Source organism: Gracilinanus agilis, chromosome 3, assembly GCF_016433145.1.
Source record: "Gracilinanus agilis isolate LMUSP501 chromosome 3, AgileGrace, whole genome shotgun sequence".
Classification (NCBI taxonomy): domain Eukaryota; kingdom Metazoa; phylum Chordata; class Mammalia; order Didelphimorphia; family Didelphidae; genus Gracilinanus; species Gracilinanus agilis.
In genome coordinates this window covers 56,625,267-56,651,247 of record NC_058132.1, presented here as the reverse complement: position 1 = coordinate 56,651,247, position 25,981 = coordinate 56,625,267, and the positions used below count along the sequence as shown (strand labels likewise).

The 25,981-nt window shown below is 40.0% G+C and overlaps 1 protein-coding gene across 1 annotated transcript in view; it reads right to left on the bottom strand.

Moving 5' to 3' along the window:
* Positions 1 to 25,981, bottom strand: part of VWA5B1 (von Willebrand factor A domain containing 5B1) — a 74,780-nt gene that overhangs the window by 15,241 nt on the left and 33,558 nt on the right. The window contains exons 8-13 of the mRNA XM_044668708.1: positions 23,924 to 24,103; positions 19,892 to 19,916; positions 17,997 to 18,163; positions 15,815 to 16,004; positions 14,574 to 14,930; positions 10,770 to 10,907 (exon numbers count right to left, since the gene is read on the bottom strand). Coding sequence (XP_044524643.1) covers positions 10,770 to 10,907; positions 14,574 to 14,930; positions 15,815 to 16,004; positions 17,997 to 18,163; positions 19,892 to 19,916; positions 23,924 to 24,103 — 1,057 coding nt within the window. The remainder of the gene's footprint in view (positions 1 to 10,769; positions 10,908 to 14,573; positions 14,931 to 15,814; positions 16,005 to 17,996; positions 18,164 to 19,891; positions 19,917 to 23,923; positions 24,104 to 25,981) is intronic.

The window sequence follows — 25,981 nt, the reverse complement described above, 5'->3', positions numbered from 1 at the left end:
TTTATAGAAAACTAAGTCGAATTTGAATACAAGACATTTTATACAAGTTGACAAATGGTCAAAGGATATTAACAAGTTATTTTCAGATAAAGAAATCAAAGCTACCAATAATCATATGAAAAAGGGTTCTAGGAGTAGCTGGATGGTTTCATGGATTGAGAGCCAGACCTAGAGATGGGAGGTCCTAGGTTCAAATCCGGCCTCAGACACTTCCCAGCTGTGTGACCCTGGGCAAGTCACTTAAACCCCATTGTCTAACCCTTACTGCTCTTCTGCCTTGGAACCATACACAGTATTGATTCTAAGATGGAGGGTAAGGGTTTAAAAGGTTCTAAATCACTTGATTAAGAGAAATGCAAATTAAAACAACTCAGAGGTACCATCTCACATCCATTAGTAAATGGTGTGTGTAAATAGACAGTAAAGGAAAGTGATAAATATTAGAGGGGATATGGCAAATTATGTATTATTGTGTTGCATATGTAGAGTTGTGAACTGATCCAACCATTCTGGAGAGCAATTTGGAACTATGCCCAAAGGGCTATTAAATTGTGTACCCTTTGATCATGTAATACTACTACTGAGTCTGTATCCCAAAGAGATAAGAAAAAAAGGAGAAAGGACTTACTTGTACAAAAATACTTATAGCAGTTCTTTTTGTGTTGGCAAAATATTGGAAACTGAGATGTCCATCAATTGGGGAATGATGGAACACATTTCAGTATGATGGTGATGGAATACTGTTGAGCTTCAAGAAACAATAAGCAAGATGATTTCAGGAAAAGCTGGAAAGGTCTACATGAACTGATACAGAGAGAAACAAGCAGAACCAGGAGAACATTGCACAGGGTAACAGTGATATTGGGGAATGAACAACTGTGAAAGGCTTAGCTACTCTCGGGACTACAATGATCTGGGACAATTCTGAAGGAATTCTGACAAAGAATGCTGTCTACCTCCAGAAAAAGAACTGTGGAGAGTCAGATGCAGATCAAAGCATACTTCCACATGAGTTTATTTATGGTTTTATTCGGGGTTTTTGGTTTTATATGAATATTGTCTTACAACAATGACCAATATGGAAGTAAGTTTAGCATGCAAATATATGTATAATTCAAATAAAATGACTCACCATCTCCAAATGGGGGAGGGAAAGGGATCTTATACTTTTAGAAAGCATATTGAAAATTGTTATTACATGTAATTAGGAAAAAAAATATCTTCAAATAAAAAAATCAGATCATCCAAGAACAACAAAATAAAACAAACTCTGGCATTCTATGTTCTAAGTCTCTTTCTAGCTTGGACATTCTCTCTTTTAAGGTACCTGCCAGTTCTGATATATTTTTCCTCCTTAGGATCCTATAGCTCTGATAGTCATGAGTTTCAAGGTCCTGTCTAGTTCAAACATTTTGTTCCATTGTTCCTTTTAGTTCTAACATTCTAGATTCTATTGTTATATGTCCTAACACTCTATTTTTAAGGTTCCTTCCAGTTCAATGATTCCTATGATTCCTACTGATATCACATATATTTTTCTTGTAATCTCTAGAATTGCTTTTCATTTTTTTTAACCCTTACCTTCTGTCTTAGGATACATACTAAGTATTGGTTTTAAGGCAGATGAATGGTAAGGGCTAGGCAATGGAGGTTAAGTGACTTGCCCAGGGTCACACAGCTAGGATGTGTCTGAGGCTAGATTTAAACCCAGGACTTCCCATCTCTAGATCTGGTTCTTAATCCACTGAGCCACCCAGCTACCCCCTAGAATTGCTTTTCCTTACCATCCTGAGAATTTTCTCAATCTACAGTTTTTCAGCTCTAAATGTGGAGAATCAAGATTTGGAAGTATAGAGCTAGTAGAGAAAAATTACTTTAAAAAGCCCTGAGATATCGATGTTTCCTATCCATCTGTCAAAAAAGGGCAGGGGAGGAAGCAAGATTCCATTGGTTATCTCTAGTGGAATCAAATGAAAAATTAAGCGTGTTTATGCTTACATATAGGTCACCACAAGCTCATAGGCATGTAACACAAAGACCTTGATGGCGGTCCTGCCATCTAGTGGTCTTCGCAGTCATTGAAAGACCTAATTCTTTGCTTCCAGAACTACAACCCATAATAACAAAAAAGTCTTTCTAAGGTGAATGAAGACTAACAAAGCATTTTATTGACAGCAACAAGCCTATGGGGTGGGTAGTGCATTGCTTTGATGCCTTGATGGGTCTGTACTCTAATTGTTCATCATGAGCATTATTCCCCCTCCAACGATGCCAATCACAATTCATGCATGCTAATCTATGGTTTCTTGTCTGTGTCCTCCTCCTGTAAATGGATCGTAGAGTTTTGATGGCCTCCAGCAATTTCTCTTGTATAGATAACATAATTCTTGTATAGGTAAGCAATTTCTTCATTGTATAGATAACCAGCAGAGCACATGGGCCCACCATTGATTCTCCCTCACTCTTTCCTTAGAGATCTACCCCCATTGCCTTCATTTTACAGTTAGGGAAATTGAAGTTCAGAGATATTAAAATGACTTGCTCATAGTCACATGTAAACAAAGTTGTAGATCCAGGATTAGAATCCATCCTTCCATAGAATCCTACCTTTCCTCCAACCTAATAATGAGCCCAACTTTTCTTTTTTTTTTTAATCCTTTTTCTTCTTTAAAGATATTTTATTTTCCAAATTACATACATAAAAATGTTTTAAACATGCTTTCTGAAATTATAAAATCCAAATTGTCTCCCCTACCTTATTTTCCACTCATATAGTTCTTTACAGCAATTCTCAGACATAGTTCATGTTTGGTAAAATGTACTGTAGCGTGATCAATGCCCATCATGCATTTCTCCATTGCTCTTTGATTGACCTTTTAATTTAATTCTGATTTTTAAGACCTGGTTTTGCTCTGTCAGTTTTTGGTTCTCCTTTTTCAATGGGCCCATTTCTTCTTACATCACTTTCATTTCTTCTTGCATTACTTTCCTTTCTTCTTGCATCACTTTCATTTTTCTTCCCCACTTTTCCTCTATCTCTCTTAGTTGGCTTTTGAAGTCTTTTTTGAGCTCTTCCAGACTCTGTGTCCAATCCATATTTTCCTTTTGGACTTTGTGTGTGTGTTTCCTTTACTTTTGCTATCCCTGTCTATGTCTGCACCTTGCTCTTTGTCTCCATAAAAAATTCTTTAGAGTTACATGCTTTTTTGGTTGTTGGTTGGAAAGGATTTTCTTGATGAAGGGGCTGCTGCCCTGGTTACTCTTCCATCTTGGCTCCACCCCCTTTAATTCTGGAGTCACCCTGCATTCTTTGTCTTGAAGCCATATTGCATCTTTAGGAGAATACTGGTCCTTTCATCTTAAGGTGGTCCTTCATCTTAAGACTGCACTGCACCAATTTCCAAACACAATCCAGACCATTTCTTCCTCCTGGCTGACTATGAGCCCAGTCCAAGATTCAGTTGCAGTTTCTGTCCATGATGAAAGTGCTGAAAAGTTCTCTTTCCTACTACATATTAGGCATTCTTCATTGACTTGGTATTTCCTGTGTGGATAATTAAGCTGAATTCTTTAGCTATATTATGTATCTCTTTTATAAAGTTCTGCAAAATTCTGAGATTTGATACAATCAACACAGTACTGTCCATGAACAAAAGCATTTGGAGGACCTTACTGTGGAGAGGGAACTCCTCTTGAAATTAAGACTCTTCATCAGACCTTCTCTATGATGGTAATGAACACTTTTGGTGAGTATATGGCTCCCAGCTTCATGCTTTGCTTGATGTAATTGGAGATTTATCAAAGTTATCTCTACTCTTTCAAAAAATCGTTTTGACATATATATAGAAGGCACCTTTGTCAGAGTAGCACCTTTAAATTGAGGTTTTATTTTACTAAATAAAAAATTTTAAATAGTCAACAAACAATAAACAGCAGGATCCTTTATTCTCCACATTTTTCAACCAACTGTGTGATTGTAAAGATGTGGCCTGCCGTGGAATTTCTTGTGTCAAAATCTGTTCTTCTCTTATGCCTTCTGTTAAGGATGCTCTTCATGTAGAAGTCTGTTCCCTTCTTTTCCCTTCTGTTAAGGATACTCTTCATGTCTAAATAACTTTTTAATGTAAGAAACTCATACAGATGGGAAAGTAGACATATTAGTCAGTAGTTACTGGTGTTGTCTTGGTTTCTGTCTTTATTTTTTGAATGATAAATCCTAATATTTAATTATTTATTTTGTGCATGACTTGGATATTTCCCTCTCTTTCAGATATCTTTGGAACTGATTCATCAAAGTCTTTAAAAATTGTGTTTCCTGAGGCACAGAAATACTGTGTATATTTGGTCCAAGGGTCTACTCTAAAAAGAACTGAGAATGCAGATAGAGCTATTGCTTCCTCTGGTTCTTGGATAGGGGGATGAAGAAATGAGTGGAACTAGAGTGAGTCAAGGAGGGAAGGATTTAGGCAAGGACTAATGGTTGGATTCCAATGACTGAATTTAGGCTGTGTGATATAGTGGAAAAATCACTGTTTCTGGAGTCAGAGGAGGTGGTTTCAAATCCCACCTTTGATACTATCTGTGTAACTCTGGGGTAAGTTGTTCTATTCCCCTGGGCTCCAGTTTCTTCATCTGTAAAATTAAGGGGTTGAACTACATGGCTTTGGAAGTCTGATGTTTGCTAAGGTCCCCTCTGGCTCCAAATCCCATGATTCTATGATTCTGTATCTGGCTAACATCAGTTCATGTCAAGGTATTCTCAATGCTGATATCTTGCATTCGCCCTCTTTTCTGCCAGCTCATGACCTGGTTTGGCCTCTGATTACTTCAGATTCCTCAACCTTCATTCCAGTGCCTGGATTCTTCACTTCCTGCTTTTTCTGACCATTTACAATTGCTTGATTTTTTCTGTCCCCACACTCACCAGGTGGCTTCTGCACTACATCTTTACTGTATTCTTATAGTCCATCACCCATATCCTCACCAACATAGTATAATATGTGGACATGGCCCTGGAATCACTTTATTTCACAGCTACAAAGGAGGTCAAAACTTTGTTAGATGATTTGAATCGAAGGATCAACTCATCAAGCACTCCTTGTATTCTCCTTCTCTCTCTTCCCCTCCTTTCTCTCTGTCTCTCTCCCTCCCCCTCCTTTCTCTCTCCTTTTTTAATTTAGAATTATAGTGCTTAGAATTATAAGGGCTGGGCAATGGCAGTTAAGTGACTTGCCCAGATTAAATGTCTGAGGCTAGATATGAAACCAAGACCTTCAGTCTCCAGAACTGGATCTCTGTGCACTGAACCACCTAGGTGGCCCAGCCTCCTTTTTTCTTTCTCTTCTTCTTCCTTCTTTTCCTCCTTTTTTCTCCTCTTTTTTCTTTCCCTTTCTTCCTCCTCTTCCTCTTCCTTCTTTCCCCTCCTCTTCCTCTCTCCTTTCCTTCATCTTTTACTTACAATTGCATATCTCTCTTGTCTCCTGGATGATGCTTATCTCTAGCTCTTCAGAGGCAGTGATAATCTGTCTTGCTGCTTTGCAGTAGCACTAATAAAATGTTTGTATTGAAAGGAGGGGTTTTTGCTGTTATAGGAAGCTTGGAGTCTGTAAAGAAGCTCTTCATTTTCCTGAAAGCATTTTAGGAAATTCAGATTCAGATAACTTTCCTTCTCAACTCTAGGCCCAGTTCACTGTTCTTCTATACTGTGTGTCCCAGATTCACCCACTGTGGGACAAGTTCTAGAGGTTATTCTTAAAGGCACATCTTGAAATCAGTGTAAAATAGTGATGGTAAGAGAGGGAAATGTAGGAAGGAGGAAGAAAATATTGCCTAGCCAAAAATACCCTAAGTCCCCATCGGAGTGCCTCCAGACCTCGAATGTGAATCCGAATGCAAATCTCACCAGCCCAGAAGAGTGTCTCCACCCAGGAGTTTCAATAGCCAAAGATCAATGCCAAAGAGGCTGAGCCACAAAGGGTAATCTCTTATGCCAAGGAGGCAAGAGTCATACACAAGTAAGCATCCCTCTTCAGCCCAAGTCTCCAAAGCAGAAAGCTGAATCTTCACCAGAATCCAAGGTCTGAAGCAGAAAGCCAAAATCTGAAGCCACAAAAGAACCTCACCAGAGCTCATGCCCATGAGGCAAAAGACTACATAAGACTCACAGGGTCCAACAGGCTCCCATTAATATGCAGTTTTCTCCACCCATCAGCTCTCAATCACAGTCTCCCAATCTTCCTAGCACTGCTGGGGGGGGGGGGCACAGTTGTTTATGGTCTTTTAGGGTATGAACTTCCTTTTCTAGTAAAAGGTTCTTACTAAGTGTTAATGATTAACTAAGTGTGAAAGGTGGAGGACTCCAAGTTCTTGATTGATTGTTAAAATAAACAAAAGGAGTTTAAATTCTCTTTCACACAAGGTGGAAATGCTCACACCAAAAATGCCACTATGAATCTAGCAAATTGGTAGATGCTGGCTCAAGCACATTCCTTATTGTTAATCTGTAGTGTATTAATATTATTGGGAAACTACTTTTGACTTCATGGGCATCTCCTGTAAATCTTGACAACCTCCAGGGCTCCCAGTCTACACTTTGAGAACTGATAATGAAACCACCAACATGGTCAGCTTATTCTGGTTCACTGATTCAGAAATGGGTTGTTAATGCAATTAAACAAACATTCACCAATTGTCTATTATGTACATGGCACTATTAGCCATTAGAAATATGAAGATAGAAATGAAAAAGAGTCTTTACCTTCAGGGATCTTATACTCTATCTGGGGAAATGGATTACAATATATAAACAGATAATTAAGTACAAGATAATCTGAGGAGGGGAAAACACACTAACAATAAGACTTTGGGTAGAAATTGGTGGAAGAAGTGAGGAGGAAGGGCATTCCAAATCATGGAAGGGGAAACAGCTTATGTAGAGGTACAAAAATGATAGTCAGACTATTAAATTCAAGGAAGACTGGAATGGAGAAGGTGAAGGAGAGGAATGCTCCAATATATCTTGGAAGATTAGCGGGAGTCAGATCCTGAAAATGATTAAAAACTAAATTAAGGTAGTTGTATTTTTACCTTATTGTCTTAGAGACAATAAGGAGTGATATGGCCAGAGCTATGCTCTAAGAATATGATTTTGGCAACTCTGGGGGATGGTTTAAAGATGGGGGAGAGTGAAAGCAAGGAGACCAATTATGAAGTCATTGTCAGAGTTCAGGTCAAAGATAATGAAAGTCTGAAATAAGGTGGTCACAGCCAGGCTAGTGGGGGACAAGGTCATAGAGATGAAAGATGTTGTTGAGGTAGGACTAACAAAACCTCTCAATAAATTAGATATTGGTTAGAAATTAAAGAAGGGATGAGTTGAAGACAAGAAGAAGTTAAGGACGATTCTAAGGAGACCAATCTGGAAGGATGGTGGTATCCTCAATCAAAACCAGATTACCAGGTGTTGAAGTGTGTGGGAGACAAGTTTTTCCTAGGATCATGGAATTAAATTAAATTTTGAAAGAGTTATAGAAGGACAGTTTGAGGGGAAGTAAGTTTCAATTATTATTATTTTTTAAGTTGGGGAAGACCTGGTCATGTTTATAGGAAGCAGAGATGGAACCAACAGACAAAAACTGAAGAATAGAGAGGTGGGTGAGGAATGTGAGAAAGAGGAAACTGGGAGGAAAGAGAAGACATGAGATCAAGGCCACAAATAGTAGGTTGGTGTTGGCAAGAAGAACCACCTCTTCATTAGAGACCAGAACAAAGGGGAGAAAAGAGAAAAGAGAAAATGATGGAGAAGAATTGTGAGATTTAGAAAAAGTGAAAAGGTGGGATTCAAGATAATAGTATCTATTATCAAGGAGGAGGAAAGATTCTTCTCCAAGAGGGAGGGAGTTATAGGAAGTTTTATCAAAGAAGAGAAGGTTTAGAACAATCACTTTGGGAAAGATAATGGTGAATCAATCTGAGAAGAGAGGGCAGGTTGAAATTTGATAATAACAATTCTCACTGGCCCCAGTCAGCAGGATTATGTGACTTCCTTCCGTGACACTTAGCAGCACTTGAAATGGGAGTGGAGAAAGCAGATGGTAAAAGTTGCTCAGGTTTGATTAGGCATAAGTGGTGACCAAACAAGGAAACAAAGGATTCTCTTTGAAGAGGATGATATTTGACTATACTGGTTAACCACAGGGAAAGTATTTTCCTCTCATCTAAACTTTCACTCCTGGAGACTGAGGGCCATGAAGTGGGAACTCAGAGAGGGACAGATGAGGGCGGATCCTACTAAAATAAAATCTGGACATACTTAGTCCCACTCCTTCCATCTGAGACTATTTTTTACATCATAGCAAATTCACCCAAGTAATCAAAGTTCTCATCTCTATCCCTGCCTCTAGTTGCATATTCATATATATGAATATATAATTATAACACTAAAAGATATAGAAAGCACCTTCCTCCTCAAAATCCTATGAGATACGGAAGAATTATGATACTAGGATTTCAATTTTACAGATGAGGAAATTGAGGCTCTGGCAAAACAATTTGTCTACCGTCCCAGACTGGCAATTCTAGCAGGTAGGATTCAAACTCAGATTTCAGGTCTTCGGGTCCCACATTATTCTTTGTGTTATGGACTATCTGTTTCCATTATAAGTAGGTAACCCTAGCAGCTCCTCCTTGGTTGCTAGATAAGGCTCCTGACCTGGACTGATTTGGGGGCTAAAGCTCAAAGAATAAAAGGAAGAAAAGTCACTACCCATCTTTTCTGGATAAGCCTAGCCAGAGGGCCCACAGTTCTCCAGAGCAGTTGCCCAGAAAACCAAGAAAAGACAAGATCAAGTTCTTACACAGGCTGCAGAGTCCACTGTCCATCATTAGCTCTTGCCTAAGGATGAGTTGTGCTTGCTTGAGATTGCCTGTTAATCCCTTCTGTTTCTCGTTCAAGTTTGAGCTCCTCAAGCTTCTTGAGTTAGATAACATGCCTTGACAAGATCAATGAAGACAATTGGTAACCCAATGTTTCCAGAGAGGGGAGAGAAGAGATTAAATGGGGAGAGGGGCACATGGGACCATCTCATCTCCTTCTTTCTTTTTTTTTTTAAATTAAAAAAACCTTACCTTCCATCTTAGAGTCAATACTGTGTATTGGTTCTAAAGCAGAAGGGCAGTAAGGGCTAGGCAATGGGGGTTAAATGACTTGCCCAAGGTCACACAGCTAGGAAGTGTCTGAGGCTAGATTTGAATCTAGGACCTGTCTTTAGGCCTGGCTTTCAATCCACTGAGCCATATAACTGTCCCCTTATCTTATTTCAAAGAATCATAGACTTCTAGAACCTTGCATGTGTGTTAGAGGGAGGAGTATAATAGAACAGAATGTTAGTATCTAGAATGTTAAGAGTTTGAAAGGTCTTTAGAGCAAGACTATCAGAACTGGGAGGCATCTTAGAACATAGAATGTCAGAGATGGGAGGGTCCTTAAAAGATAGAATCAGAATTAGAAGGGACCTTAGAAGAGAACATGTCAGAGAAGAAACTTTAGAACACAGATATCATAGTGGAAGAGTTCCTTAGAAATATAGAATATCAGAGTTTAAAGTGACCTTAGAAGGGACCATGACAAAGTTTAAGAACATAGAATGTCAGAGTTGTGAAGGAAGAACAGAACATAAAATACCAGACACAAAAATGACCATAGAAAAGTGCTTTGTTGAAACACAGAAGATCAGAGTTGAAAGGAACTTTAGAACAGAAAATGTTAGAATGTTAGTGTTAGTTAGAAGACTTAGAACATAGAATGTTAGCACTGGAAGGGGTCTTAGAGATTACTTAACCCAGCTCCATTTTACAGAGGAGAAAAATGAGACCCAGAAAGGGGAAGAGATTTAATTAACCAAAGTCACTTAGTGAGGCAATGCTCAAGCTGAGACAGATAATAACGGGTCACATTCTAGAGCAGTGATTTCCAAAGTGGGCGCTACAGCGATCCAGGATGGCCACAGGTGCATTTATCTTTCCTATTAATTGCTATTAAAATGAAAAAAAAATTAATTTCCAGAGGGCTAAGTAATATTTTTTCTGGAAAGGCGGTGGTAGGTCAAAACATTTGGGAACCACTGCTCTAGAGTGTTTTATAGTCTTGAGAGAAGTTTCCTTATAATGTAACAACTTTGTTTGGTTGGTAGTGTACGTATTTATTATTATTATTATTTATTATTTATCATGTCTCACTATTTTCAAAGGTGTTTCTTCCAACAGCTTTATGGTGAAGGTAAGTGAGGGATATTATGAAGATGAGGAAGAAATGGAGATTCCAAAATATGAATGACCTGCCCAGGGCCACATAGTTTGAAAGTCAGGTTTGAACCAAGATCTTACAATTTGGGCAACTAGGTTGCACTGTGGATAGAGTGCTGGACCTGGAGGCAGGAAGACTCATCTTCCCTAGTTCAAATCCAGCCTTAGGCATTTACCAATTATGTGACCCCAGGCAAGTCACTGAACCCTGTTTGGCTCGGTTTCCTCATCTGTCAAATGAGCTGGAGAAAAAAACAACAAACTACCCATCTTTGCCAAATGAGGTCACAGGGAGTCATACACATATGAAAATTACTGAACAACTTTCAATTTGAAATCTAGTGCCCTTTGTATAATAATGTCATGGATTGGGATGAGTCCAAAGTCTCCAGTGCCCTCCTCCTGTATTGTGTTCCTTCTCTGGGTCTCTAACCCTTTCCCTATGCCCACCTTGCCAGTCCCCTTACCTGTGCTGTTGTAATCCACCATGTTGGGCAGGTATCCCCGGGTCTTGAGGTCTATGGGCACAAAGGCTGTGTATTTGCTGATGACATTGCAGGCCCTGCTGGTATGCACAGCATTCACCTGGTATCGATGGCCAAGACCTGGCAGGGATTAAGGGTGAGGGATGCAGGACAGAAGAAGCTCTGGTCAGGTTCCCCTCTTGGAAGCCTTCCCTGTTGTACCCTCCACCTTCCCAATCTTCATTCACTCCCTCTCTCTGGGCCCCCTCAGAACTCCAGCATCCATAGCATAACAACTGATTGGTTGCTTTGAAAACAAATTCCTTACTTGTCCTCTCTCTGAGCCTTTCCTTAGGCCACTAGTGCCCAACTCACTCCTCTGTTCTATTCAGATCCTCCCTGCTCTCCAAGACCCAGCTGAAGGGATGCTCCCTTCTGGAAGCTTTCCTTTACTACCTGGTTCCAGAGTGATTATTCCCTCCTCAGAACTCCCAGAACACCTGGATTCAGTTATAGGCTCACAGAATTTTAGAACTGGGAGGGACCTTGGGACACAGAAATTAGGACAGAGAACACTAACTCTGGAAGAGTCATTAGAAGTAGAATGCCATATCTGGGAGGACCTTTAGAACACAGACTGTTAGAGTTGGGAGGAGCCTTAAATTACACATATCAGCATTGAAAGGAGCTTTAGAGATCCTTTAGTCAAACTGTCACTCCTCATTTTAGAAAGGAAGGAACAAAGGTTCTGAGAGAAAGTAACTTAGCAACTTGCCTAAGGCCACTGGCACTATTAACAGTTTAGCTGGGCTTTAGCATGGATGGAAAAAATGCATTGGTGCTGGCATCAGAGGACGCTGGGCTTCAAATCCTGCCTCTTATGCTCATTACTGAATAACTTTGGGCAAGTCATCCTACCTCTGGGGCTTGGTTTTCTCACCTATAAAATAAGTAGGTTGGACCATAAGACCTCTAAAGGCAGGGACCCAATCCTAAGATTCTATAGGCTGTCTTCTCAGGGATTCAAGAAACTCCTTGATGTCTGAGATAGTGCATCCTCCTTCCTTTGCACACCAAAGAGTACTTAGATCAAGGGCTACATTTTCAAGCCGTAAGCCATGATGGAGCCATAAACCCTGATGAAGTCAGTTAGCTAGCTGGCATTTATCTAGCACTTTTAAGGTTTGCAAAGAGCATTCCAAATATCAACTTATTTGATCCTTACAACCACCTCTGGGAAGTAGATGCTAATATTATCCCCATTTTGCAGATGAAGAGGTAGGAGGTAGGCAGAGAGTCAAAAGTTATGTGACTTGTCTTGGGTCACATTGTTAATCCACTGTACCACCCATGAAGATGGCATGTGGACAATTCAGTGCTGGAATTGGGATGACTTTGGGGTTTATTTCATAACCAGTGCAAGTCTTATTAGACTATAGCATATACATATTTCACATTTGACTTCTATTTATTTGTGTCCCTCTTCCTTCCCAATAGAATGTAAGCTTCTCGAGAAGGACCATTTCATTTTTTTTTTGTGTGTCCTTAGCACCTATCCTAGTGACTGATACATAGTTGGTGCATATTGCATGTTTGTGGGATCGAATCAAATAGATATTGATCCCTATGAAGACAAGGACCAGGTATGACTCATCTGGCATTCATTCAGGAAATTTCTGTTGAGTGAATGAGTGAATGAAGGAGTAAATGTTCCCAACTCACATTCTGACCCACAATCCAACAGAAGAGAGACTAGGCTCCAGCTCAGTTCTAATGATAGTCTGGTAAAGAAAGAGAGCTCAAAGAGGCAAAGGAGGAATGGGAAGTAGAGGAATTATAAGATTAAGTCCTTTAATCCAGCCCCCCTCACAGATGAGGAAATTCATTCTATGTCTCTTTGAAAAGGCCCTCTATAATAGGTACCTCTCAACTTTCTCTGCTCTCTCTCTTCTTCATCCCTTCCAATCCAGCTTCTGACTATATCATTCCATCAAGAATTGCTCTCTCCAAAGTTATTAATGGTTCCCAAAGCCTATTAATGGTCTTGTCTCAATTCTTATTCTCCTTGACTTCACTGTAGCTTTTGACACTGTTGACCACTCTTCTTGAGACTCTCCTCTCTAGGTTTTCAGGACACTGCTCTATCCTTCTACTCTTTCTACTCATCAGACTGTTTCTTATCTGTTTCCTTTGCTGATGTCTCCTCCAGATCATTCCCTCTAAATATAGATTGCCTCAGGGTTCTATCCTGGGCTCTCTTCTCTCCTCCCTCTATACTACTCCACATGGTCATCTCCTCAACTTCTATGAGTTTAATTCACACCTCTGTGCTGATGATTCTCAGATCTACCTATTCTGCCCTAAACTTTCTGTTGATCTCCAATCTTACATTTTCAACTGCCATTCAGAAATTTGGAACTAGATGTCCAGTAAACATCTTAAACTTAATATGTCCAAAGAAGAATTCCTTATTTTTTTCCCAATCCCTCTTCCTATCCTCCCTTCTCTATTCCTATAGAGGGCTACACTATCTTTCCAGTTCCTCAGGCTTACAACCTAGGAGTTATCCTGGATTCCTCAAGCTATCTCTCACCTGGAAGATCTAATCTGTCGCCAAAGCCTGTTGATTTTATCTTTGGCACATCTCCCTAAAGTCCTCCTCTTTTCTGATACTTCCACCACTCTAGGGTAGACCCTTATTACCTTATGCTTGAACTACTGCAGTGACCTACTGGTGGATTTGTCAGTCACATCTCTCCCCATTCCAACCCCTCATCTATATTTGACCACTAAAGTGATTTTCCTAAAGTGAATGTCTGATCATATCACCTCCCCACCCCCAACTCAATAAATTCCAATGGCTCTCTATTGCTTTCAGGTTCAAATTCAAATTCAATATGCTCTGTCACTCAAAACCCTTCATAATCTATTCCTCTCCTACCTTTCCAGTCTTCTTATACCCTACTCCTTCACCAGTACTCTTTCATCCAGTGATAGTAGCTTCCTGGCTGTTCCATGAACAAGATCCTCTATATCTCTTGGCTCTGGGCATTTTCTCATTGACCTCCATGCCTTGGATACTTTGTCCTCCATTCTTACTATTAACCTTCTTGGTTTTATTTAAGTCTCAGTTAAAATCCCACCTTTTATAGAAAGGCTTCCCAGCCCCTCTTAATTCCAGGACCTTTCCCTCTCTTAATTATTTCCTATTTATTTTTATATAGCTTGCTTTGTATAAATTTGTTTGCATGTAGTTTCCCCTATTAGACTATAAGCTCCTTGAGAGCAGGGACTTTTTTAGCCTGTTTTTGTATCACCAGGACTTTTCATACCCCTAGGCATAGTGCCTGGCACAGAGTAGACACCTAATTTTTATTGACTGATTGATTGAAATTGTGTCCTAGGGAATTCAAGTAAAAAAAGTCATATTAAGTGAGATTTGAGCTCATTCTTTAGTCCTCTGTCCATTGTATCAGCACCATAGGGAGACAAAGCCAGGAGACAGGAAGGGCAGGGTAGTGGGGAGCAATGATCTAGGAAGAGAAACCTTGGAAGACACCATTAGAGATAGAAGACCCATGGAGAAGTACTTAGAATGAGATGTACGGGATGAAGGATAAAGAAGAGAAGCCCTGGAAAGTATGGAACTATAGTAGAGAATGAGAAACAAGAGGAAGATGTAGAGGTCAATGGGGAAGGAGAAGAGATGAGTGGGGGAAATATGGAGAATTTTATGGAGAAAGGGAGTGGGGAAAGAAAGCAACATAGGTAATTAAGGGGAAAGGATGGGAAGGATGGTGTGCTCACCAGGTTCAGTCTCACACTCCATCTCAGCCAATTGCTCAAAGTCTCTGATGATAGCCTTGGCAGCCAAATGGTGGAAGGTCCTTTTCCAAAGGTCAATATCACACTTGCCCTCCTTTTTGATATCTGAAATCTGCAGCTCCTGGGCAAGGACTCCCAGGTCAAAGTTAACCTCCCACTTCATAGGCTTGTTATTCCTCATGCCTTTGACCACAGCCTTGCAGATAACTCGGGGGGCCAGGGAGCAGCTGGGATTCACCTTCTGTATGCCCTGAGATGATGCATGCCCCCTGGAGTGGAGCATTAGCTCTGTCTCTGGCTCTGGCTCTGCCTCCTGCTTCAAGGGATGGTGAGCTGGCCCTATGGATGGGGATACAGATGACAACCCAGGTGAATGGTGTTACTAACCATCCCACTAAAGGGCTTTTCTGGATCCCAAACAGACAAGCACAGAGGAAACAGAGGCTTTTGAAACAGCAATAGTTGTTGTTTATCAGTCACTTATCCACTTGTATCTTCTCCACATCTTGGGAATCATAGAATCACAGGAGCTCAGAGTTTGATGGGACATCTCAGCAGTTGGCCAGTCCAACCCACATCAGAAAAAAAGTCTCTTCTACAATATATGAAACAAGTGAATGTCTAGCATTTGAAGACTGCCAATGAAGGGAGCCCAACACCGTGGGAATCTCTCTCTAGTTTATGTGTCTTTCACAATTTCTGTTTCCTCTGTCTCTATCTGTGGAGATTTTTTCTCTCCCTCTCTCTCTCCCTCTTACCCCATTCCCCTCCTATTTCTTTCCCTCTATCCTCCTCTATCTCCCTATCTCTTCCTCTCTCTTCTTCCCTTCCCCTGTTCCTGTCTTTCTCTCTCAGTTTCTTCCCTTCCTCCCAAATTCTCCAATTGTGAGTCTTTTTCTCTCTCTCTCTCCTTCAATGGAAATAGGCTCTTCCTTTAGCTACAATGACAATTACTTGATCACCCATTATATGGATGAAAATGTGTGTTGGGGTGTTAGAGGTGAGATTTTGTGCCTAATTCCATCTGTGTCCACTAACTGATGCTCTCTGGTTGACCACACCCACCACCCCTATTCAGTCATCCACTCTCCCTAGATGGGACCTGACCAGCCTTGGATAACCTCAGACCCTCTGGCTTAGTAGTTTCCCTCCTTTCACCCCAAGTTTAGGCAGGGCTCTCTCAGCTTCCCTTAGCAGCCTCCCTCCCACCTCACCCTTCTCACCATCGTCCCCGAGACTCTGGCTGTCAGAGGAGGAGGATTTCAAGTAGGGGACAGTGTCCCCTTGGTCCTGATCTTTCTCTGGGCCTTGGGATTGGCAGTGGGAGGACCCTGAGCCTGGGCGTTTTGAGGACTTCTGAGTGCTCCACATAGTCTTGAGTAGCTGGAGTTCTGGACTGGTACATCTTGTATTCTGTGATGAGGGGCAGGAGAAGGAGAATGTGAGTTGATGTGGAGGGGCTCTTTAGCCTGAATCATCACCCCTTTACCCAGACCTCATCATCCCTCTTTCAACCCCATTCCCATGTCCTGCCTGGCTCCTCCTCAACTCTTAGGTACCTCTTGCCTACCCTGGAAGAAATAATGACACAGATACCCCCAGACCAGGGGAAATCCATAAAACAATCTACTTTGTTATAGAATGGCTCACTGTTTATGTAGCAAATTTATCTTCCTCATTCTATTGGACTGAGATTAATATTAAAATGAATTGGAATACCTCTTCTGGATGATAACAGATTATTGACTTAATTTCACATGTGTTGGGCTAATAGACTGGAATATTGTCAGCCACAGTTTCAAAGTCTAAAGATCGAAAGTGATCTTAGCAGTCATGAGTCTACCTCCTACTAGAGAATAGTCCCCCTCCTCACTATTAACATTCCTGACAAAGAGTCCTTACAGACTCTGCTGGAAGACCTCCAAGAAGTGGAAACCCACCATCCCTCAAGGCAGACTTTCTGAGAACTCTAATTTTTCCTGACATCCAGCATAAATTTCCACCTTGTAACTCCTACTCACTGAGCTAAGTTCTGCCCTGTGGGGCCAAGTGGAGTAAGTCTTATTTCTTTTCCAAATGATAATCCTTCATGACCTTGAAGATACCTATCATTTCCCCTGAAGAGAAAAAAAACCTCATTCTCTAGAACTAATTCTCATATGACATGGAATTGAGAACTTTCCCCAGCCTGGCTGCCCTCCTCTTTAATTTTTAGGTTTCGAACCGAACACAGTCTTATCAGTGCAGAGTACACCAAGACTCTTATCTCATCGTTTCCTATGATATTACACATCCCTTACTGCAGTTCAAGACATCAGCTTTTGGGGCTTCCACATCACACTGCTGAATCCTTTTGAACTTGTGGTCTACCAAAACCTCTAGATATTTTTAAAAGAATTCCTAACAACCTTTTCTTTATCTTTTACTTGGAAGGTTGATTTTTTTCCATCTAAAGGGTAAGACTATATGACACCTTTGAAATGTCAAATTCCTCAATTTGGCTCATTATTCTAGCCTGTTAATATTTCTTTGGTTCCTCACTTAATTCAGTTCTCCAGGTTGTTGGCTATACCTCCTAGCTTTGTGTGAAACTTGACACAAAAGTATGGCATATAAGACTTCACGCTGAAGTTTCCATAGAGACATCATCCCAGAATTTAGTCCAGCACTCTGCCTGATGATTACTTAGTGGGGGAAGGGGAAGGGAGAGACAAAGAGTTTGGAGAGGAGAGTAGAAGAGGACAGATGAATAGATGAGCAATGAGGGATAAAGAAGAGAGAGTACAGTACACAGAGAGTTTCTCCCAGGATATCCTCAGGCTAGGGGATGACATGAAGCCCTCTTGGGTTTTCCTACTATACCCCTTCTTTTTAGTCTTTTTGTTCCTGTCAGATTGGAATGTTACCATTAGTTGCTGCTTCTCACCTCTGGATCTTTATCATGTCTTCTGAAATGGATTTCCAACTAACCCTTTCTATCTCTCTCTCTCTTTCTTCAACGTCCAGCTCAGGCACCACTTCCTACATAAAGTCTTCCTTGATTCCTGACCTTTCTCTCCTGCAACTGGAAGTCATCTTTCTCTCTCATTGAATAGCTCATTGTATTTTGTTTGGTCCTCTCATAAAATCTCAAAAATATATGAATTTCAGGGATGGAAGGGACTTCAGAGACCATAGGATCATCATAGATCATAGATTTAGAGCAGGAAGGGACCTTAGAAGTCATCTTAATCAATTCTCCTATTTTACAGATGAGGATGTTAAGGACAAGATTAAGTGATTTATGTGTTCATAGTCACAGAGTAGTAATTATCAGATGTGGAATTGGGATCCATAGCCTCTGACTCTAGTAGACTCAGTGTTACTTTTACATGAGCATTTTTTTAGAAGTTGTTTCCCCAATACCTGGGAGTCATCCTGCCATAGGCAAGGTTCTGTGGTGATGTGATCTTGGTCTTGGGTTTTCTGAAGTAGGTGCTTTTCTGTTGTCACTGAGGAGTCACTGGTGGTGGGGGTTTTGAAGCAGGACTTGAGTTCAGGAATCCGTTTGGGGCCATATGCTTGTTGGTACCCTGGAGAGGAGGTAGGATGATGGCATTAAATACCCTGGAGGTTAGGGAAGGAAAAAATAGGAGGGGCAAGTCTGTCCCAGAGCCAAGCTATAGGATATAAGATGAGAGTCTGCAAGCATATCAGGATCAGAGAAACTGAAGCTCTAAGAGGCCTCAGAAAGTCATCTAGGTCCAATCCCCCCTCATTTCACACATGAGAAAACTGAGTTTCAGAGAAGCTTGTGGCTGCTATGATGTCAAGAATACTGGTTTCCCTTCCCTTCCCTTCCCTTCCCTTCCCTTCCCTTCCCTTNTTTGCCAATTTTAATTACTGCATCACCAGTATCACTTCCCCACTCATTCAATACTCTAGACAAACCTGGACAACAATTTGTCTCCCAGGTATACCTTGTACTCTTTCCCTCTATGTCTTTGCTTCTATCACTTTTGCCTTTCTTCTCTCCTACTGAATTCATTCTTTAAAGCTCAACTCAAATTTCATCTCCTCAATGAAGCTTTTCTTGATTCCATTTGCTGGTTACAACTTTTAAACCTCACGCAGAAATTTATTTGCATATAACTATATATACATACATATATACATATACATACGTATGTATATGTATATATATATATATATATATATATATATATATAATAGAGTGGATAACTCCTTGGGGAGGTCTTTAGTCTTTGACTTTAGAATTAGAATCCTAGAATCTTGAAGCTTAAAGAAACTTCAGAAGTCTTCCAGTCCAACTCATACTTTTATTTAACTATAAATTTTCCCTCTGGTCATAGCTTTAAAAGTATCTTATCTGGCTCTCTTCTAATTTCTTTCTCATGATCTGATCTTTAATAGTTAGGTCCCAGATCCATTTTGAGTTTATTGTGGTACATGATGTAAGATGCAGGACTAAATTAAATTTCTGCCAAACTGCTTTTCAGTTTTCCCAGCAGTTCTTGTCAAATGGCATTCTTGCTTTAAGCAATAAATTCTCTCAGGTTTAGCAAACATTGGATGGTTGAATTCATTTTTTCTGATTCATTGAAGCTAGAAGAGTTATTTAGAGCTGGGAAGGACCTCAGAAGCCCTCTAGTCTAACTCCATAATTTTACATGGGAAATTGAGACCCAGAGAGTTGAAGTGAATTGCTCCAGGTCATGTAAGCAACAACAGAGGTTTTATTTGAGCCCCACTTATTAGCTAAGGCTCTTTTCCCCCCCTCTACCATGGCTCTTCAACTGGTCTGAATTTCTGATTGACTTTCCCATTTTTTGCCATTGTATATTTAATCAGGAATCCACTAAATCACATCTGTATGTGGTATAATATTAAGAACACAGGGTTTGTAGATGGGACCAGCACTTGAATCCTGTAGTTCTGCTACCTGTGTGACTATAGGCAAATCATAACTTCTTGGGACCTAAGTTTTCTCATCTATAAAACTGAGAGCATGGTTGGGCAGGCTGAATCTCTGAAGCACTTTCCAGAGCTGAATCTAGGATCTCCAACAAGTTGTCTTCCTGCTTCAGCTTTGGAGAGTTCCAATAATGAGGAACCTGTGAGTTCCCAAGGCAGAATGTAAACTCATTGCTAATGTACACATTGTTTCATCCTTTATATTTGCATCCACTTTGACACAACAAACTGTCAAAATGTATTTCTTATAAGTATGTATATATATATATTGCAGTACTTATAAATATTCTTATAAGTATTGGTACAATCTACTTCAGACTACTTACCTCCTTCAGGAGGGAGGGAGAGAATCTGAATCATGAAATGTCAGAAAAAATTGTTAAAATTGCTTCTACATGTAATTTAAAATAAAATTTAATAAAAAAGAAAGTATATTAATCCTAAATTTGACTCTACAACTTCCATTCACTGTCTATAATTCTTCCTTCTAGGGGTAAGAAAAGAAGTCTAGTAATGACTACCATATGTACAAACTCTTTAAAATGTAAATGCTCACAGATATAAAGTTTTATATATTCATATTCCCACTTCCCCGGCTACTACATTAATTTAGGTCCTCATCATCTCTCTTGCCTATATTCACCCTCTATTCTGGTCTATTATATACATTGCTGTCAAAGTAATTTTTCATAAGTACAAATCTGACTATATGCCTTCCCTACTCAACTTACTCCAGAGGCTTTCTAACAAATCTCTAGAATAAAAATATACAATTCTCAGTTTAATTTTTTAAACCCTAAAATAGAATCTGGCACTCAAACTTTTCCATTTTCATTGAACTTCACTTCCCCATTCATTTTCAGTGACTCAGCCAAACAGACCTTCTCTTTGTTCCTCATTCATGACATTCTATCTCCAGGTTCCATATTTTTGCACTGGCCGTCCCCCAAGCCTGAGATGCACTTCTCTTTCCTTGCCTCTATTTCATAGATTCTTCCTTTAAAATGAGGCTCAGGCAGTACCCTCTGCATGAAGACTTTCCTGATTTCAAATAAAGCCCTTACTCCCAAAGGACCTTAAATTGAACTACTTTTTGTGTTTACATAAATGTATTATTTACATGTATATGAATGTTTATATATGTGAACCCTATATTTATGCACATATTTTCTATGTACTTGTTATAATCTCCATTAGAATGTCAATTCACTGCTAGTACACATTGTTTCATCTTTTATATTAGTATCCTCAGAGAATACCACTGTGCCTGGAACAGACAGAGTAGGGTTACTTAATTAATATTGGTTGATTGATTCATCATATCATTTGATCCCTGCAATAAACTTAGATATTGCTCTGTCAATATTTTGTGAAAGGAACAGAGTGGTTAAGTGACTTACTAGTTGACAATAACAACAATTAACATTTATATAGCATCTAAAATGAACCAGGCATTGTGTTAAGTGCCTTATGAATATTATTTCATTTGATCCTCACAACAACCCTGGGAGGTAAGGTGTTGTTATTGTCCCCATTTTATAGAGGAGGAAACTGAAGCAAATAGGTTTTAAATTAAGTGACTTACCAAGAGTAATACAGTAAATAAGAGTCTGAGACTGGATTTGAATTCAGGTCTTCCTAAGTGCAGGCCTTTTCTCTTTCTGCTGCACTACCTAGCTGCCCCATAGTCACAAAGCTAGTAAGGTGCAGAGAATGGATTTGAACATGGGTCCATCTGATCCCTACACCAATGATGTTTCCTGCTACTCCACAATACCTCTAGCTTCTCCTCCTCCTTGTGACAGCTTTTCTTGCAATGATCTTCTGCAAGACTATGCATGATCTCTACCCATGATTAAAGTACAAACTAGGCTACTTCCTAGAAGAGATGGAATGCTTCCTAAAAACAGACAAAATAAGACTAAACAAAACCAGGACTTCAGTTTAAAAACAAAGAAGGAGAAGAGTGTGGAGAGGAAATCTTGAGGTGTGCCAAGAATTTGGAGTAGAGGAACATTATGCAGAAGGAGAGATTCAAGAAGGATGCTGAAACATACAGAAACAAGTTGTCTGTCCTCCAAGGAATGATGCCATGGACCTACAAGTACTATCAGATGGGAGATCCAAGAAAGGGGAGAGGAAGAAAGGACAATAAGTAGAGATTGATGACTCCTCCCATGAGAGGTCCTGTGGTAGATTAGGCAAATATTTTCCTGGAACATTCATCTTAATGTATGACGGAGAACCTTCCAAGACTAGTCAGGCAAAATGAATACTAATGAAGAGAAAGAGCGTGGGATCATGACCTCAAGTACCATGGTTAATTTAACAGAAAAAGCAACTCTATCCCATGGTAAGACTTGCACACTACCCTGGGCTATCCCTGGCACTATGCCTTCTTTGTTCTGTTTCTATATAATACCTGGCCAGACCTAAGAGTGGTGCAGAGATCTGTACCATCCTGTCATCACTCAAGACTACCTCATGAGTAATCTTCCTAAAATAAAACCCATTTGTTTCCATGCCGATATAGACTGTCTCTCTTTTTTGGTATCTCAATATCCTCTTGGAAGTGGGATCATCTTTCTAGATGGTCTGCCCACCCCCCAACAGTGATTCACGTGTTAGATAATGATGGAAGAAATCTATAAAGAATTACTGAAGATTATGAAATCTTGGGCATGTAGTTGGACACTTTAGGGACATAAATAGTGGCTTTCTCATGGCTAAGAATTGAAAGCACAGGATTTAGAAGAGAAAAGCAGATTTGAGAAGTGAACAACTGGTTACAAAAATAGTGACTGAGAATGGGATTTGGATTTCTGTGCTATAGCATAAAATATAGGAATGACAGGCTCTTGACCAGGAATGAAGTGTACCTTAAAAAGCTTGATAAACATATATTTGTCTGGAGTGTTGCAATTATAATAAAAAGAGATTTTAACTTAACATGATAGAAAGGAAGAAAATTCCTTGCATATGTTAACCAAAATAGATACTGCAGAGTAGGAAGAAAGAAGAATGGCAGTAGAAATATTCACTAATTTATAAGAGAGAAAATCCAAGGAAAAAGATGACAATATAGTCCATGGCCTCCAATGATTTCACACTCATAAAGTGTGAGTAACAAGTATAAGAAATGAGAGCTCCTAATGCATTGAGGAAAAGTAGACTTCATTAGTATGAAATTGGTGGGGTGGCATCTGAGTGAATTATGGATGGAAGGACATATGTAAAAGAAGAACACTGAATACTAAGAAGATATTTTCCTATGAGGAAATATAGGAACCAGAGGAGGTGAGCATAGTGGAAAGCAATTGGGTAATGGTCAACAATGGGAGAAACAAAACTACTATTATTAGGGGAAAAATAGATGAGAAATTTAGGAAACAGATAAGCTTGCCAAAATAGTATGTTACAACAGTGAGGGGGAGCTTCAATAACCTGGACACCTAGGCCTCTGGAGTTTCTTGTCTGGACTAGTAGAACAGTTAATGCTTTCTTGACTGAAATAATATCCTTCAAAAGATGGAGGAACAAGGAAGGGAACTTCAAATCCAAGCCTGATTTGTACCATAAAGGAGGAACTGGTTGCTGAGACTGATGTAATGGGAACCTTGCAATAAAGTTTACTATTGGTGAAAGAGGAAAAACAAAGCTGGACATAGAATCCCATACTTCCTGGATTTTAGCAAAAGAGGGTTTTACAGAGGTCTTACTCTTGCCTGATTTGGTGAGACTACATCTGGTATATTGAGTTCAATTCTATCCACTCAAAAGTTTAATGGATGGTCTCAGGAGGTAATGAATTTCCCATCACTAAAGATTTTAAAGCAAAGGATAGATATTCACTGAGTAGGATGAAGGCAGAATTTTTGTTCATGGTTGGGTTTTCCTAGAGGGACTCTGAGGTCATCTCTTTAACTCTAAAATTCTGTGAGTAAATATTTGAAGACAAATGTTGATTTGGGGAAATGCAGGGAAGTCAGATATAGTGGGGGTTTTCCAATCCTTAAGAGCACAGTATGTCAGGGTCAGAAGAACCCTAAAGATAATCTAATCCAGCTCTGTCTCTTAAAAGATCAAGATATCCAGATTCAGAGGGAATAAGTGAATCGCCAAGATTATAGCATAGAACAAAGATTCAAATTGCATTCACTCAATTCCTAGTCCTTGTTTCTTTTTTTCCAGGGGCATCTCTGTATCTCCTGATGATTTGAATGAATCTGACTTCTCCACCCTCAGTTTTATGTTGAATGCAGAGTTGCACTGAGGAACAAGGCAGAAGGAGTAGTGCATGCAGATGAAAGATGAATTATTGGTATAACATGCTCCTATCAGCACCTCTGGATACTCACAGTTCTGCTTTGGTGGCAATTAGCATTACAGACAATGCCATAACCCACCAACCGATCTCCAGGGAAGAGGGAACTGGAGCTCAGAGGTGAGATTAAGACTTCAGCAGTCTCTGGGAAGTTCCACTCCACAGTGACATCACTAAGGACAGGAGCCATGGCCTTCTTCAGGGACTTGATCATCTGTAGGAGGTAGAGAGAGCAGAACTCATATTCAAGGAAAGGCATGGGCATAGAAGTGGGTAGGAAATATGCCCAGGAAAAAAGAAGGCACCATTTTGGAAACAGAATCTACAAAAGTATGGGGGTGTGATGATGGAAGTGACAGTAAGGGTCTTTAGGAGTGACTTGTTTTACGGTAAATATACCTTTCTCTTTACTTCTTAGGGCCAGAACAGAAACTGTTAAGAGTAAGAAGGGACCTTAGAACATTGAGTTTCAGAGCAGAAATTGGCCTTAATGCATAGGATATTGGAACTAGGGGAGACCGTAGAATATAGAATGTCAGAACTAGGAGGGACTCTAGAACATAAAGTGTCAGACCAGGAATGGATCTTAAAGTACAGCACATAGAATGTCAGAGGTGGGGGAGACCTTAGAATATGAGAGCTAAAATGGGCCTTAGAATATAAAATGTTAGAGCCTGGAGGGATATTAGAGAGCACCTAACACAAAGCCCTCATTTTAATGAGATGGCAACTGAAGCCAAGAGAAGTGAAATAATTTGTTTAAAATCAGTTAGTAGCAGCATTAGAACTGGAATTAAGATATTCTATCAGTCTCTTGGATTCTTTCCATGATATCACATAGGCTTTAGCTTTGAGGGTATCAGCAATATCTGAAAAGCTTTTACTCACTAATCTGTTACCATTGGACTTTATTCAGGATTGTGTCTGTTCATAAATTAATAGCATGTATAGTGGTCTTTTTAACCTCCCCATCTTAGGGCATGCTCAATTGGAATTCCAGACAAGTACATGGAAGCTAGGAATATGCTCGCTTGAATTATCAGTGCTAGAGAGGCTCAGAACCCCATTTTAGTTCATGAATGGGTATTCTCTAATTGTTTCCTGTTGGTCAAGATGACACAGAGGTTCCTATTGTGTTGTGATGGAGTCTTTTACTTAACTACTAAGTCAGAACTACCCGGATATAAGAAGAAACAATCTCTTCTCAGCCTGCTTTTCACGAGAGGGAAGGGGCAGACTACTGGATGGGGGATGGAGCAATAGTGAGCTAGATTCTCTCACGTGGATACCATGTACCTATGAATGGATGGTGCCTCTATTCTTTTTGTTCCTCTCTTTTTTATTCTTTCCTCATCTTAGATAAATGAGGAGAGAGAATTGACAAGATTTTGACTGGCATCAGAAGGTCCATCCAGAGTCAGAAGTAGATACTTTCAGAGTTAGTAGCAGCAATATCCATCTTCTATAAAGTAACAGCCCAATTAACCAAAGAAGCAGCTCCACTGTGGATCACTGTCTGAGGTGAACTTAGTGGGCATTTTTCAATAAGGGAAAAAGCTTCCTAGGACTAGGTACTTCCAAGTAACCTTCAACCCTACATATGCACTACATTTGTGCCTTATGTTTGAAACCATTCTCCCTGGGGACTGAGAGTGCACAGGAGAGAGAGTATATCCTCAGTTTGGGGGATATTTCATAATTTATATTACATTACATTCCCTTATACATTCTCTTCTGTATAATTTTGCAAATTGTCTTTTGTCAAGGCTAATAGATGTCAAATGACTGACTGATATTGGAGGAGCACACATGATAGGGGCTCGTGGAGTGATGAAGTTTATGAGGTACAACTCAAGGTTCACTCAGAGTCCTGAAGGAACAGTAGCTACCTGCCCTTTGGGGACCCCACCTGCCAGTATGAGTTATGATAGTGAGCCCAGAGGGGATATTACCTATGAGTGCTCATCAGGGATGATTCTGGGTCTTTTGTACTTGTAAGGACCCACTGAAGAGATTCTCTCCCTAGGACTTTCATGATTAAATACATATCCAAGTTTCAGGGATCTACTAAATTATGCACCCACCCCCCGCT